The sequence below is a fragment of the Sitodiplosis mosellana genome, unplaced genomic scaffold (genome assembly GCF_009176505.1).
Source record: "Sitodiplosis mosellana isolate CC-2019 unplaced genomic scaffold, AAFC_SMos_1.0 Smas_scaffold_6076, whole genome shotgun sequence".
Taxonomy (NCBI): Eukaryota; Metazoa; Arthropoda; class Insecta; order Diptera; family Cecidomyiidae; genus Sitodiplosis; species Sitodiplosis mosellana.
The window spans coordinates 1-17,105 of NW_022601317.1; the positions used below are offsets into that span (position 1 = coordinate 1).

Sequence of the window (17,105 nt, forward strand, 5' to 3'; positions counted from 1 at the left end):
GAACTAGCTTATGATTTAACTGTGTTGTATTTTTGTGCGATTTTTGTGAAGCATTCTAACGTAATAGCCGTTTCCGATATTGCTTAGGCCGCCACCATTGAATTTCTCCCATGTGTCTTGCTCGATTTGGTCGATGACGTCTTGCTCGGGGATGCATTCGAAACTTGTGCGACCAATTTGGTTGTTGTGCATGATTTTGCTCATTTTCGATAGGCAGTGTAGATTCATGATATAAAATACGCTTCGCTTCTTCAAAAAAATGTTGAAATGACCATTCATTGGTAGGCTGAAATTATATGAAATGACAAAACTCTGAAACTATCAATCACGCCATTAAATAGCCGGAACATTTGAAATGCTTATATATTGTTTTAACGAATCGTTTTTTTATCTACATAAATATTTACCTGTAACAGTCCAGCCAGAAGTGGCGTGATGACCTGTTTTACGGATTCATCCAGGTGACAATTTTCCGGTAATTCTCGCGACCAATTAATTCCACATTCGGTTTCCTCAGCCGAAATGCAATCAGTTTGTTTTTGTTTCATCATGCGATACATTTGTTTGTGATCTGCGCGACCCTTTTTAGGATTAAATGGCAATCGTCCTGAAGCTACTTCAAAAATCGTTACACCCACCGACCATAGCTCATGATAATCATTGAAAGTTTGTTTTGGATAAGATATATCCAGAGCCTTCGCATAAAATTTCGCGAAAATGTCAGGATGCACGTATTCGAATGTCCCATACAAAGAACCATAAGTTTCATTGTCTCCGAGGAAACGCGCGGCACCAAAGTCGGCCAGTTTGTAAATAGTTTGTCCATTGTGATGCATTAGCAGAATGTTAGTCGGTTTAACATCGCGATGTATAACATTTTTGTTGTGCATGTGCTGAATTGCATCGACGAGATTTTGGCAGAATTTTATGAATTCGTCTGAAGTCAAACCATTTGGATTTGTGTCAATCAAATCTTGCATGTTACCTTTGCAGCATTCCATAATTAGAACTTGTTCATCCATTCCATTTTTCTAAACCCAAAAATTTGACGATATTTTGGTGGTTTAACGCAGCCATTGTGGCAGCTTCTCTAGCTATGTACGATTTCAATGTGAATGAGAATGATTTGATTGCCACAGTTTGGCCATTGCTCCCAATTCCCTGTAAAACCAAAATGAAGAAAAAAAATAAAAGATGAATTCCATGCTATTCTATTTCAATTGACAGAGCTTATTTTGTTTCCATACTGTTAGAATTCAGTGCAATTGGGATAAATGCCTGTTGTGCAGTGTAAAAATGCACGTCGATAAATGGTTTGGTATTAATAAAGTTGCATTTTCTATGTCCAATGAATGTAGACGAATGACGTACAATGAACAAAAAATAAATATATATTCAAACTCTGAACAATGCAATCTCTTACTCTTAAAATATATGAAACTGATCAAAAGCAGTCTCTTTTTATGTTTAAAATTAGCAAATTATATGAAATTTCAATGGAACATGATGAAAAACATATGGACATTTTTTTATTTTTTTCTTGTTAGGCTCAAGTTACATTTTACTTCCGATTAACGTACACAAACACACATACAACAATTTTTTCAAACTTAGTTATGTGCGGCATCGAAAAAGCAGTTTTTTTATTTCATCACCTCACTTAGTTTTCAATAATGCACTTTTTTTATTTTCACTGATTTATTGAAACCATATAATTTTACTAGTAGAAAAAAACTCACTTTGTACACACGGCCAAAGGCACCTCGTCCCAACAAATCTGAAGCTGTGGTATTCCACTTGAAATTTTCTGTTTGCGGCATGATTAAAATTATTTCTCTCTGTGACATGCGATCGAGCACCATCAGCATGCAAAATCGAACTGCATGTATTGACACAAAATAACAACGCAGAAGCAATCCGCTTTCCCGTTTCATTTATAGCGAAACACTTATATTGAAAGTCACACAAAAAGAGAATGTAAGACATAGAGATAGAACGATATGTTTACCCAATACAATGACAGCAGCAGCAATAGCAAATAAAAAAAACAACCACCGTTAATCTAAATAAACGAAACCGATTCATTATTGCGCATCATACGAAATTGAATATTTCGGTTTCAGTAACAATATACTGTCAGTATTTCAAATGTATGAAATACATGAATCGAATAAATAAATAGAGAATCAGTTCATTTTCCTTTAAAAAATAAATGGACAAGTTTTGTTTATTTATACCAATCTTACGTGAAAAAAACGAACAAAAAGGCTTGGAAAAATGTGACTTAGGTGAAAGCATTGAAAAAGTCGTTTAAATGTGAAGCTGGATCTTTTGGTGTTTCATGTCGACCGTAGCCGAAATGCCATACTACAGCCATAACGTGGCCACAACAGCCAGCTGTCCGATTGCCGTGCTGGCATTCGCATAAATGAAGCAAATTTTCTCTAGAATTCGAGTCATACAAAATATACACATTATGTGTATTTTTACTTCGAAATCTAGATTTTATCTTGGCACAAATTAACATCGGATTTGTAAAATGTTCTTTGGCACATATTTTTGCGAAGTGGACAGACACGTGATCTGTTGGCAATGTGTATATTGCAAATTCACCGTGCAATTTTCTATGGTCTGCTGCATATGAAATTGCTTGTCGAATGGCATAGGTTCCAAGTGAAATTTTTTTCAGTTCCTCTTGGCTGAATTTCGGGAAAATTAGCTGGCTTGGATCCGTTAATTGTAAATGGCGATTGGCTATTTGCTTAAATGCTTTTGACTTGATAATTGGTTCCAATTCATTTTTCGTTGATACAAGGCTTATCAAACGAGAACCAATATATGGATAATCGTGCTTATCAGCCTCAATTGGTTTTCCGTATGCATTTATTATTGACGCACCGATTTTATAATCATTCATCAAGTCTTTGGAGAGAATAGACGGAATTAATTTGTTAAAGAGCTTCCACTTACTCTTCATACGCCCATTGGCGGCTTCAATTGCAAATCTCATTTTTGTGACAAGGCGTGAGCTATTGGCTTGCTTTGTGGTTAGCTTACCATTATTGCCTTTCGCGATAAATTCAGGGATTTTCACGACAAATTTTTTATTTTCAAGAAATTTCACAGAGTCACGGAACCCTCTGTCCACTAGAACGACGTCACCAACACTGAAAAGTTGTTCAATAGATGTTTGCTCAAAAACCTTCTTGATAATTTCAGCATCATTAATTGTGGCTGGAAAAGGACCAAATAAATCGATGATTGCACCATCCACAGTAACTATTTTCATAATTTTAAATAGATGTCGCCGTTTCTGTCCCGAATAAATTTTGCGTTGATGTGAATAATTGCTGCTGTTTGTAACATAAATATAGGTTCCATCGAGAATAATTACACACTTTGTCGTGTCATTATTGCAATAAAGCATGCGTGCGAGATTAGATGTATGTTTTATAAGCCATTGGCGAGATCGAATTTCATACCCAAGATGGTTTGGAACAAAATCATTTAGCAAAATACTTCTGCCACATTTGATTATCTTGCCAATTGTTCTACGATCCATGCTGTATCGTTGAGCTATTTGCTTATACGTATCACCATTGCGAAGCCGTTCCAAATAAACTTTCACCGCCCTTACCATTTTTTTCTGTTTTTTGTTTGGACTGTCCGGAATATTTAACTCACGCAGAATTCGCTTAAATTCGACATCACTCAAGCCAATATCAATTTGTAGGCATTCATTTAATGGAGGTTTCATCAAAAGGGCAAGCATTTCATCTACAAGTTTGCTGCTGAACATTGAAGATTTTTTAAAATGAATTTCACTCCAATTATGACTGTTGAGATGAAAGTCGCAAACACGATCGTTTTTTTGTATGTATACCCTTTCTGAATTACAAAAGTATCGTCTCATTTCCAAAGAAGGACGATGTAGGTTTTTGTTTTCGTCACATCCCAAACACTTTCTCCAATTTCGTTTGGCTCTTTTCATATTTCTCAATTTAAACACATCACACACCGATTTTATTTCATTGTTTTCACCTTCTTCTTCTTCTTCACTTTCATTTATTTCTATCAAGCTAATTATTTGATCTTTATTTCCATTTTCTGCCTCATTTTCGCTCACTTCTATCAAACTGATAGACTTTGAATTATTTGCACTTTGAATGCTTGCCATCGTGCGTTGTCGACTAACACTTGCGTATTAAAACTTGAATAGTGGAGTGTGCTTTTATATAGCGTAAGTGGTGTAAGTGAAGCTAGCGTAGCACGCTCATACATGCCCAAATCGGACCGTATCGGACACAATGACATACATGAATGAATTGCATAACAAAATCACAAATGTGCACTTGTTATTACTTGTGCATCATTTTGATAAAACCTCGAATAGATTTTGACTTTTTTCGTCACTATCAAAATCATTATTTTCCAAGTCGAATTCCGAATAAATCATTGACTTTTATTGCTCATCAATTCATGAAACATTTTTATTTAAATGTGATGGAATAATTTTCAGCGAAGAATTTATTGAGAAACGGGAATTCTTTTGAAAGATGTCATAACGATTTTCGCAGTATTCTTTGCTATTTTATTGGTATTACAATATGATCTTTCTTTTAAATTACTCGACTTTGTTCGAACCATTCGCATATCGATCCAAACACAAACTGAAAGAATTTCCTTTTTGTTTATGTAGATCGATTTCGCTGTTTACAGCTCATCAGTGCGACTTTGTTTGAACCATTCCTGGAAAGAATTCAGGCGCAACAATGATTAAAAAAATGTGATACATTCACACACAGTGTTTATGAATTCAACAAAAATTATTTCGTATCACACTAATGAAATATACACGAGAGCGTGTGCAGTGTGAACTTTACAAACGATTCAGTCTTAGTATTTTCAATCATGAAGTAATTATCAGCCCAACGAAATGACAAATCACAACAAAAAAAGAAAAATTCAAACTGAATTATCATTCAGAATTTGAAGTCATGGAATCTATCAATCGAATGTACTGTTATGTTTTTGTGTTGTTTGTTTTGATTTTGCCTGTAGCATCTTGCACTGTACACAACGCGAGCGCATATTCAGATTATCCATATATACATACAAACACACGTCTGTGTGAGCGATCAGTTCTTTGTGTAGACTCTGACGCAGTCGTATACATTGGCTGCTTTCCAGTGTTTGTGGTGTTGTCAATGTGCGCCATCTATTGCAATTAACAGCCGAAAATCCTATATTAGCTTTATTTTGCTTTTATATTGAAAGTGGCCAAACTTATAAGGAAAAGACGCTAACTTCTTTGTTGGGGTTTGAAATCGATGGATCTCACATTTGAGTGTAATTTTTTTTGCTCATATCTTCATTTATTTATCTTAAAGGATTGTTGATTCAACATTTAAAATGATTTATGTGGATATTTATGCATTTTTTCGATGAATTTTGGGGGTGGCTCACATTAGAGTATAGTTTTGAAAAAGTCAAAAAATCATCATGTTTGAAAATTTGAAATTTTTTTGAGAAAAATCTAAATTTTGAAAAATTGTGAATTTCCTAAGTTAGGATTTTCCTTCCTCTACAGAAGAGTGCCATCAGATGTCCAAAATTTCAAATTTTTGATGCCTTTATGGTCCAAAGAAAAAAGGTGGCTCACATTCGAGTACATGACCCTATATATATATATATATCTATAGATCATAAAAATTCCATTTAAACTGCTACTACTTCTTTTTTTTATTTATCACTTTCGATAATTTTATAACAGATTGATTTAACACTATGACTGTCCCTCGGCCATAAAATGCCCGTAATGTATTTCGTATGAAAACTGGACTGTGATGAGAGATAACGATAACTCGCTCTATAAATTTGCTAAAGAGAAATATCGCTTATCTCTTATCAGTTCCGCAAAAAACCGCGAAAATAGTCGAATTCTTTCTTATCGATTTTCGCGCAACTGATAAGAGATAACGAAATAGTATCTTCAAGAATATTGTAGTAATCAACCTGCTCTACAACTTTGCTTAAGATAAAAGTCACTTATCTGTTGTAAGTTCCGTGAAAAAATACATTACGGGCATTGTATGCCCGAGGAACAGGCAACGCACATGCGTGTGTGGGAGGTAATATCTCACACATCCTTACACATATACGTATATGAAATTATACTGGTATATTGCTAAAGTTTCACTGTATCGAACGGTACCAATTTCAATTTTTTTTTTGGTTTTTGTTACTTTTATTTGTATTTCAAAGTCGCCACGGGCATTGTATGCCCGAGGAACGGTCATAGTGTTAAGAAAAACGACAAATGTTTTTTTTAGCGTGGATCTATTGTGCCAACCCAGTCACGTATGAATATATTATAAAAATATGAAGAGGAAAAAATGTATCAATCTAGTGAACAATTAAAAATGACGGGATAAAAAAACTTAGAGCTGATTGAACATCTTTTCAATGGTGTATACCTTAACGGATATGAATGCCATTATTTTTTATTTTAAGAGTCCGTTTTTTATTGTTTGTTATTTATGCTGCCTTGTAATTTAGTTTTATGGCTTCCAAATCTCGACACAACCTACTCTGCAGCACATACGTTCCTGTCTTACACATTCTTCTGGCGGATAGTAGAATAAATCTGATAAAATAAAATAAATAATATTTACAAATATGCTTTCGCCAAGGAGTGTCGGGGATTTTTCATTTAAATGACACCCGAACATTTTTCTCTATGTTGTTAAATTATCGCATGTCATTTTAATAACGATTCCCGAAAGAGTTTGTTTGTATGTTGCAATTGATTGTTTTATGATACTCGCCGTCACAGAATTTTTTTAGACGCGCGCAATCTGGAAGATTAGAATATTTTCAAATTAATAATATAGTTACTTATAAATTATAATGCTTATTTCTTACCTCTTCTACAATTTGCACAAATCCTATTGCACTCTCCAAAATCATCCACACCATTGACAAGCACACAGGCTGAAATATAAATTATAAAAATATAACCCTTTTTTGTTCTAACAACTCTATGGGTGATATTGAGAGTGGAGTATGTTTTTCTTCGATTTATATTTTTGAAGAGGCGAGTATGTTTTCTGATGATTCTGTTGGCATTGTAGCAGAGCTTAAAATAAGGGTTTTCTTTGATTCACATTTTCTGAAATCAAAGGGGGGGGGGGGGATGAATTCAAAATCCACAGTGGCATAAAAATCAAGAAAAAAAGTTAACGATTAAAAAAATCCTTGATATGTGTGCAATTCCGTTTATTTATTGTTGTTCCAAACAGTTCCGAATTTGGGTTGAAAATTGGGTAATTATTATCAAATATATTTTGTATTAATGAGATCATATCAAGTAAATGAGCGGCAAAATTCAAATAAACCGGTTGAAACTGCAATATCCATCACATCAAATATATTTGACGTTCGATTGTCGCGAATTTTTTAAAAAAGAGACATCAAATTAATGTTTTATTGGTGAATTTTTAATTCACCGTTTGGCATATTTTGATTCACATTTTTAAATTTTGATTCACCATTTTGGACTTGATTCACTCTTATTTTAAGCCCTGCATTGTAGTAGAGTATGTTGGCGTACCGTCTAGCCTCTACGGTTTTCATGTGTTAATCGCCATTAACCATTTTTAAGTCGAAAGCAACTTACATAATCATCATAACAAAATCAGTGAAACATACACTACTCTCAATCTCACCTATAGAACTAAAATTCAGATCATTAACATACCATAATTGCACTTAACTTCAAGTTCCAATGGGGTCTCAGTTTCTTCCGGTATTTCCATTGCTGGATGTACTGGATGTACTGGATGTACTGGATGTACTGGATGTACTGGATGAACTGGATGAACTGGATGAACTGGATAAACTGGATAAACTGGATAAATTGGATGAACTGAAAAACAAAAATATAACCTATCTAATTTCTTTTGTTTTAATGATTAAATTCCAAATTATTCACGTACAAATGTTCCACCAAATTAAATAATTGAAAGGATAAGGTGATTTAAGATTATTTGAATCCAATCCGTCTGCATTCATTGCAATTGATTTAAATAATAATATGAGAATGAAAAACGATTTAAAATTCACCGTCATCTTGTAATTAATTTCACTTCAATTCCAAATTCAAAGGAAACACTTCAATTTCAAACAGATTTATTCAATCATTCAATTTATTCAATGAAATACATCTTGTCGTTGCGAATGCTTCACTCTGATTGTGAATGCACTGCTGAGACCCATTTTATTTAAATCTATTTCTAAAATTATTGTAAATGCATATCGTCGATCGATGATAAGCAACATCAGGAATAATACTATGCTATACTACGTTGTTTTAGCGCTATACTACGATGTGAATGGATTAAAAAAAAACATGAAAAAACCAATGGGATTTCGATAAACAAAATCTTCTTTAAAATAAAAAGAATTACATTCGTAATCCCAAACTTTTCCGTACATTGTCCGTATACTTTTGGGTTTCTTTTTCAAATTACTTGAAATAATCATTTTTTAAAAATAATCGCTCACTTAAGTCAAAATTTCGACAATTTTTTTGGGAGGCACCCGAAAATCGATTCCGATTGGCTTCAAACTTTCAGAATCTTATATTTCTCCCAAAAAATGAAACCCCAGAAAGTTTGAAGCCAATCAAAGTCGATTTACGGATACCTCTAATACAGAATTGTCATTTTTCAAATGATTTCTTGGGTCATTTCGAAAATGGCCCATCTTCGAACTTAAACTAAGTTTTTTGGATACAAAACTTTTGGCATTTCTAGATTTTGATTATCTCAATTATTTTTTGAGTTATCGTGTTGACAAACAGCTACAGCGACGACGACGACGACGACGACGACGGCGATGCGCAGAAAATGTATATATATGCCTACTGGGCATTGCCCAAGTGTGACGGTACATCGAATATTTCGATGTCGCATCCAGTTAAATGTGAGCATTCGTCTTATGAATACGCGAAAAAGAGAATGAATATCGGTGCACATGTGTAGGTATCTGTAGGTAGCACCTACTCTCAGAATTCAACGGAGGCAAACTAAAAAACATATAGTGTAAAACATCAAATTACCCACTGTTTTTTGCCATTGTAGGCAAAATGTCAGTTTACCTACATTTTTGGTGGAACGGTGTTCCATTGTATTAACAATGTAGGTAAAATGACATTTTGCCGACAATTTTAATACAGTGCAGGTAAACTGAACCCGTGAGCATAAAAACGACTTATTAAACAATCGCCGAACAAAACGATACAAGAAAAAACTACCAAACAAAACACACGTTAAAAACGTAACACAGCAGGACGGTACCGTTCAAAACGAAACTCCGCTGTGCTACACATTATCGCTATGGTACGTTTTGTTCGGTAGTTTTTTCTTGTATCGTTTTGTTCGGCGATTGTTTAATAAGTCGTTTTTATGCTCACGGGTTTAGAGGTGTCAACGGACACGGACAAAAATTCGGACAATAGTGTCCGTCCGTCCGAAAACCGAAAAAAAATTCGGACGTCCGGTCCGAATGTCCGAAAACCGAATTTTTTTTCGGACGTCCGGTCCGAATGTCCGAATTTTTTTTTCGGACGGACGGACGGACAAGGGGTTTTGTCCGAACTTTTCAAATTTTTTCGGACGTCCGAAGTTTTTTCGGACGTCCGTAGAATTTCCGGACGTCCGAAGTTTTTACGGACGTCCGAAAAAAATTCAAAGCCAAAAAAAATAATCGAGCCAAAAAAAATTCAAAAGAAAATATATTAGTTTGTATATTAGTTGGTTTACACTTTTTGGTAAACGTTTTTGAGTTGGTTGTTGCACTTTGAAACTAAAATATTCTGAGGGAATTTGTTTGTCGCAACGGATCAATTGTGGGATTAGAAAGAAATCATTGGAGCCGAGAAAATTTTCTTTTGAATTATTTTTTGGCTCGAATATTTTTTTGGCTTTGAATTTTTTTCGGACGTCCGAAGTTTTTTCGGACGTCCGGAAATTGTTCGGACGTCCGGAAATTTTACGGACGTCCGAAAAATCTTCGGACGTCCGAAAAATTTTGAAAAGTTCGGACAAACCCCTTGTCCGTCCGTCCGTTCGAAAAAAAAATTCGGACATTCGGACCGGACGTCCGAAAAAAATTTTTGGTTTTCGGACATTCGGACCGGACGTCCGAAAAAAAATTTCGGTTTTCGGACATTCGGACCGGACGTCCGAATTTTTTCAAAAAATGGTCGGACGGACGGACGGACAAAATTTTGTCCGTTGACACCTCTACACGGGTTCAACTGATATTTTGCCTACAAAGGCAAAAACAGTGGGTAATTTGATGTTTTACACTATATGTTTTTTAGTCGACGGGTGGAAGCGACAGTTCGAACTTCTGGCCCTCTATCGACTTAATTTTGAAGCATTCTGTCATATTCAATACACGACACTTGTCAGCCGTTGACAGTTCATGTTGTACACATTGTTTACAAAACAAGATAGCAACTAGTGAAAATTAACTGATTTTTAGGACTGAAATCAATGAGTTATAAAAGGGGCAGCAAATTTCAAATGTATTCAGATTTATTTTAAATAACTTATTTAAACGTAAAAATCACATATCGGTAACCAAATCGAATATAATAGAAATTATAGCCAAACAAATGAAAGAACGTATTACTTAAAAAAATGCCGATGTTAGTTCTCAAAAACAGTTGTAGAGGGCCAGAATGATGAACATACATTTCTATAGTTTCAGTACAGAAATACGGAATTGCTTCCACCCGTCGTTTTTAGTTTGCCTCCGTTGAATTCTGAGAGTATTAGTAGCAGCTTTTATAAGCATCGCTTGAGTCACTTTATTCATTAAACCTGTATCTTTATTATTGGTCGAATCGACTGAGAAATGTGAACTCAATATTATTAACCCATTAATTAACAGGATTCTTATTTTGTTTTCAAATTTCGTGATACTTTCAAATATTATCAATTTTGGTCTAAAAATAACAGTAGACTTCCCAAATCGTGAGATATGAGTCCCATTTATCTTTAACAGCGATAGAAAAATTGAAAATTCAGTACAAATTTGTAGAAATTCTTAGGGGATTTTTTTTCAAATTTTTTGGTTTCATTCGATGATCGATCCGATTAATTTGAAACGTTTTTACTGATTTTGTAATATACTCATTGGGAAGTTTGAATTTCAAACTTTATTTTAGAAAAAAAAATCAATCGAATTCCCCATCTGGGGAGGGAGATAGACCCTGAGAAAAACATCCAAAGCCACTGGTCGAAAAATCGACCACTGGTAGTTAATGGGTTAAATTATATATAATAAATCTTTATTGGTTCATTTGCATTATATTACATATACAGTTTAAGCAGGATCGTGAGATCATTTATTGCGCACATTGTAGTTTAGTTAAATATAAAAACTCCAGAATCGAATGAATTTAATTTTTATCTTCGATTGATTACAGAAGTGTTTTCAGACTGAAACAACGTTTGTGTTTTTTTTGAACAAAATCTCCTTAAAATAAACCATGATATACCAATGGAAGTAGTGTGATGAAATGAAGCACCGATGCAGCGTTTGAATTGGTTCCTGTTTTGCGATAACAAATTACTTGATGTTTTCGGGAATTCCAATATTTACTAAAATGTGAGACAGGTATTTACAGGCGAACAACCTGTCAACCCGTCAACCGGTGTATTTTTTCCATAGTTATAAAGTTATTTAATTAATGTGATCCAAAAATAAATGCAGTCATAAGACTTATTTGATGGTTAAGGACAACTTGTCAAATTGACCTGGACAAGGTATATACATTAGTGGAAAATAGCTTCCAAATCAAACAGAAACATTTCGCATTCCATTGCAATGAACTGACGAGTATCGTCTACATTCTATCGGCGTGAATTAAATACAATTTTAATCAACCACATGTTCAAGATGTTTTTTGAACTCAAATTAAAAGCTGAATTTTCAATTAAATTTAAAAAAAAATGATCGTGTTTAAATGATTGTTTTTTTTGCATTGTTGGCAATTTAATGTGAATACATCGCCAATGCAGAACCACAATTTGGTGGTAGAACTCTGAAGTCAAAGTTTTGCTCTCAATGATTCATTGAGTAAAAAAAAGGAAATAAAATGGAAATGGAATTGGATTAAGTAGAGTGATATCATTTTTCTCATAAACTGGCATACAATAAACAGATGAATCAGACGATTTTTGCATACTTTCATTAGAAGAATGTCGATTTAATTCTATCAATGCCCATTTGACAGCGCTCGTTCCAAATGCTTCAACTTTATTTTTTGAAACTGCGATTTTGCAAAAACTGTGAACAGGGTAAGAAACTTTCGAATATTTATTTTGAAAACTGAATTATTATTTGAAGAAAGAAGCTTCGTGAAAACTTACGAATCGTGAGTCACGATGCATTGATTTTGTGCGTTCAATTGGAATCGATGTTATAAAATCTACAAAGAATCTTCTGGCATCCGGTTAGCTCAATTAAAATTGTGTGTTCTGTGCCGGTGCAAAAGATGGGGAAGATAGTTGACAAGGAGAGTTAGGTAATAGAAAACTATATGAATCTCGTAAATATATTGACATTTTCATATAATTACTGACGAATTTTTTCCCTGAATCATTGGGTGATCAATTACACCCATTTACATGTTTGGAAGGCTTTATATCGTTCAGCTTATCGAAATACGAAATACGAAACACCATGACACCCGAACATTTTTCTCTATGTTGTTAAATTATCGCATGTCATTTAAATAACGATTCCCGAAGCAGTTTGTTTTACGACTTATTTTGTTTATACTTGTTGTTTTTTGTTATAATTATTAATCTTTTGTATAAAAAAAAAACTATTTAATTGTTATCCAAATCGGTCCTAATATAGAAAATAGACTGGTCACTTGCAATTGTATCTCACCCGACATGAATGTAAAAATTAATTGTATAATCAATAACCGTTTGAAAAGACGTGAGGTTCAACGGTGAGGCAAAACTCATACCTTCCCATCAAATACTTTATGTATCATTAACATGGATTCTAAATAAATAAATAAATAAAATAAAAACAAAAATTAAATTGCTATCGACAAAAAATTATGTTCAGTCCGCTTACCGAAGTTCAAGCTCTAGGGCAAGTAGTCTTTCAAGCACTTTCACTGCACGCACCGGTGGGCTAACATTTAAATTATACAGAATCAGTTTATTATACATTTTTGTGACCGTAAGTTTTGAACGTTGTGCCCGTGAGTTTTGAGCATCAATCATCATTGAAAATATCGACACACAACAGCGGTTTTTCCATAGCAGTCAAATGAATATCACGAACTGTCAAACATTCAATATTCTACGTTGTTTAAATGTCAAAACGAGAACCGCTGTAAGAGGGCGATAGGAATTTACATTGTTATTGTTTTTAATAGAAAAACACTGACATTAAAGAAGCACGGTTGTGCCAAGGATAACGCTTCAACCAATTGACTTCGGCACATGTGTCAATTAAATCTTATAAGAACTGCTGAGAATAATAGACTGACGATGGCAGGTTTTTCGCAAAAGCGGGATAAAAATCAGTTGCACGCAAAAGAGACATTTCAAAAGGTTACACGCAAACGGAACATTTTATTTTGTCGCATTTGGAATTTTAAAGCCGTGATTACAACCACAATATACTTCTCTCTTGCGTGCAACCTTTTGAAATGTCTCTATTGCGTGCAACTGATTTTTATCCCGCTTTTGCGAAAAACCTGCTATCGTCAGTCTATTATTCTCAGCAGTTCATGTATCTATTCCTCTTCGTTTCGAAGTTTCACATACATGCTCACAGAAGATAGATCACAGTGGAACCTATGATTTGTAGCTAGCGTGACTAGCAACTCATATAGCGGTAGACAGGAAAATATGTTGTCAAAATTTTGCAGATTAAAAGAAAAAAAAGTCTTATCGAATATCAACTACCCAAGAGAAACCAATCAATTTACTCTACGCCAAAAGAATGCCAAGTTCAAGTATAATTAATACAATTTATTCTACGCCATGGTGGTGCACAGGTAAGACCGATTTACTCCCTCCCTTAATTTGTTTCTCGGCTCCTTTAATTTTCAAATGTGATGACCTTTTTTTTGCTCTTCAATTTTTTTCGTTTTGAAAAAAAAATACAAAAAAATTCAAAATAACCGTTTATTTTCCATTAAAAATATATATAAGAAATGGTGAGAATAACATTTCATTTTTCGTATTTTTATATAGATTTTTTCCTCTTTTCGATCAACTGATCCTACAATCCTTCAATCTTCAAATCCAATTATTTTCCACGTTTTGTCATATCTTTCAATGCATATCTGCTCGTTTCATTTCAACCAGATTTAAGTTGGTTACTCCATGTGTGGTTGCCCATTTTGTGGCCAAGAAAATGTTGCTGGTAACATAAATGGTTACTTTACATGCTCTGTTTAACTTTTCTCGCTCTTTGTTCAGTTTTTTCAAATGCAGTGTTTCGTCATTAAGATGAGCGTAGATTTTACACAAATTAACAGAGTGTCGCATGAATGGTAAAATATCAGCGGATGTCACATTTGAAATCGAAAGATATTCGAGATTCCAAAGACTGTTTGCCAAAATTTCAATGTCTCCTCTACTAATTCGACCGTTCAGCAGCAACTCTTTCAGATTGACCAAACGGGGCAGATTGTAACATTCACTAAACTGTTTAATGGATAATCGTTCGAGTCCGCTTACCGAACATAACTGTTCACAAAATTGTTGGTCGACTCGTTTGGCATACAGGTGTAGGCTTTTATAGAAGTTGCGTTCATACAGTTGGTTCAGTAGGCAGCATATGAGTTGCATATCAATCAGATTAAAGTAGTAATTGTCACAAATATGGATTTCCAACCGATTTAACTGTGCTCTGCAGGCCAATATTTGATTGCGACAATCCCACAGACAGCGTGATGAAGTCGAAAAGCTTCTGATGTTTGGATTATGTTGAAAAAATGTGTACAGTCCATGAATCCGGAATGGATGCTGTGGCGTCAGGTGCAATTTTTCCAACTTCGGATAGTTTCGTTCCATCCATTTGGCATCTTTGGCGATAATGTATCCAAGATCGTGTTGTACATAAAGTCTCTAAAAAACAGAAAAGAAGAACAGTATACTCTCATATATAAACTTACAATACCCGAAATCTTCAACACAAAGAATTTGAATACCTTTAAGCTCGTACAGTGTTTTAAGAGCTTGTAAAAGTCACCCTTCACTGCACATTGATTCACCTTCATTACTTCGATTTTGGGTAGAATTTTGCGCAAATTCTTTACCTTGGCCGCGTCGATTGTTAAACATACAAGATCGATTTCGTTGATCGATGCAAATTCAGAGTTATGCATATGAATATAGCGAATTGGTTCCAAATCCTCGTGCTTGATGGTAATACAGTTAATGAATGGATTAAAGCTCGATGTTAAGATGTGTATATTAATAGCACCATGGTCAGAGTACACTGTGTAAATGCCATTTTTTGTGCTCAATTTCAACGACAATTCATAATTCCGCATGAAATATTCACCGGCAATTCTTTGCATTTCTCGACATGATTGTCCGATTGAGCACAAATCTTTCAGCGACAAATAGTCAAATATTTCGTTAAAGCAATTGACATCCAATTTGAAAATATTTGGTTTGTCCGTTAGTTCAAGTTGGGTATGGAATTCGGTATAAGTGATTGGAGTCAATTGAAATCGGGTACCGAAATTTAGCAATTTCCAAAGGTTTTCCATCACTTCGCTTTAATTTTTCACATTGATCTACGATGTTTTGTGCGGTGTCTCAATATCTCACGAGTTTTATTGTCTTTATTACGAAAAGTCAGCACTTTTTGAAATTTACTCAAAGTTTTCAATTTGAAAAAAATCCTCTGAATTTCACTATCAATGCCTACTCAGAAAAGAATGAAGTGAATATCGCAGAAATTATTAAATCTTTTCTTGTGACTGCCGATTAATGAACTAAAAATGGGAGAAAGTATGTTTTCACCCACACCACATTTCACAGAATGTTCCATTGAAATCTCAGAAATTCTTTTGATAAGTGCGTACTCTGTTATTTTAGGTTCAATGACTAACTAGCGACGATAGCTCATAGTCATTGACATTTGTTTTCCAATTTAAGCATGTGCAAGCATAAATACAATGGAGTTTGATTTGTTTTGTAAATTAAAATGGTTACTTTGATATGAGTAATCTTGACTTATCTGGGTGTATAGCGTATGGGTAAAATTATGACCAACTGACCGAAAATTTATGCGGATATCTTTGTTTTCATTGATCGAACCCAAATTTTTAATTGAATCCACCGCTTTTGGATTTAAGCTTGAAGATCTTCTCTTGAAGATCTCATTTCATTTTGCAGACGAATGGCTCGATTTCACGTTGAAAAATACAAATCTCACCAAATTCGAATTTGTATCAGGAAACTTGGATCAACGTGAATTGAGGGTCATTGCGGATAATCTGGGGAATCTAGAAGAGGCGACAATCCGGTGCGGCTCAAGCAACTTTTTTCCTTTTTTGTTCTTCGGAATATAAAAAATGTTTCCAAGTTCCCGTAATTATCGTAAAAATAGACATTATTACATCGCGATTGATCACTTAATTGGAGACTCCTTCCGGAGATAATGTGTTGATACATTTTTTTTAAAGAACGTGTGAAGGCTTTATACCATTTGTGCTTTTTGCAATAATATGGAGCCGCCATGATTATTTACCAATCAATAGTACTAAAGTACAGTGTATTTGACTCTGTACCTTCTCCACTACTGCTTGAAAGCACAATGGTATAAAAATCTGCAAAAATTTACGCCTCGTTCTTTGAAGGCACAGTTGTACATATTTCCAAGAGTTTTTTTTCTATTTTTGAAAGATTGGGCGATGTTTTTTATGTTTTTTTTTTATTAACTGATGTGCGTCAATAAGAGTTATTCAGATTAGCTGTATTGTTAGCGATATTGTGTAATCTGCCACCCATTTTTAGCACTACATGAAATGAAGAGCTATT

General features: G+C 34.3%; 3 protein-coding genes across 3 annotated transcripts; all 3 read right to left on the minus strand.

The window, feature by feature from the left end:
- LOC129573429 (serine/threonine-protein kinase TBK1-like) lies at positions 1-4,672 on the minus strand. Its single transcript, XM_055453920.1, has 3 exons — positions 1,740-4,672; positions 408-1,161; positions 1-286 (listed from the first exon to the last, which is right to left on the minus strand). The coding sequence occupies exons 2-3, from the start codon at positions 1,020-1,022 to the stop codon at positions 56-58; spliced, it is 846 nt and encodes a 281-aa protein (XP_055309895.1). The 5' UTR covers positions 1,023-1,161; positions 1,740-4,672; the 3' UTR covers positions 1-55.
- A 1,545-nt stretch (positions 4,673-6,217) lies between these two features.
- Positions 6,218-8,257, minus strand: LOC129573427 (uncharacterized). The gene is made up of 5 exons (XM_055453918.1): positions 7,998-8,257; positions 7,760-7,927; positions 6,925-6,993; positions 6,828-6,857; positions 6,218-6,646 (listed from the first exon to the last, which is right to left on the minus strand). Exons 1-5 carry the CDS (start codon positions 8,128-8,130, stop codon positions 6,561-6,563), a joined length of 486 nt encoding a protein of 161 aa, XP_055309893.1. The 5' UTR covers positions 8,131-8,257; the 3' UTR covers positions 6,218-6,560.
- Positions 8,258-14,230: 5,973 nt separating this feature from the next.
- LOC129573428 (uncharacterized) lies at positions 14,231-16,203 on the minus strand. The gene is made up of 2 exons (XM_055453919.1): positions 15,263-16,203; positions 14,231-15,179 (listed from the first exon to the last, which is right to left on the minus strand). The coding sequence occupies exons 1-2, from the start codon at positions 15,827-15,829 to the stop codon at positions 14,382-14,384; spliced, it is 1,365 nt and encodes a 454-aa protein (XP_055309894.1). The 5' UTR covers positions 15,830-16,203; the 3' UTR covers positions 14,231-14,381.
- Between the last annotated feature and the right edge of the window lie 902 nt (positions 16,204-17,105).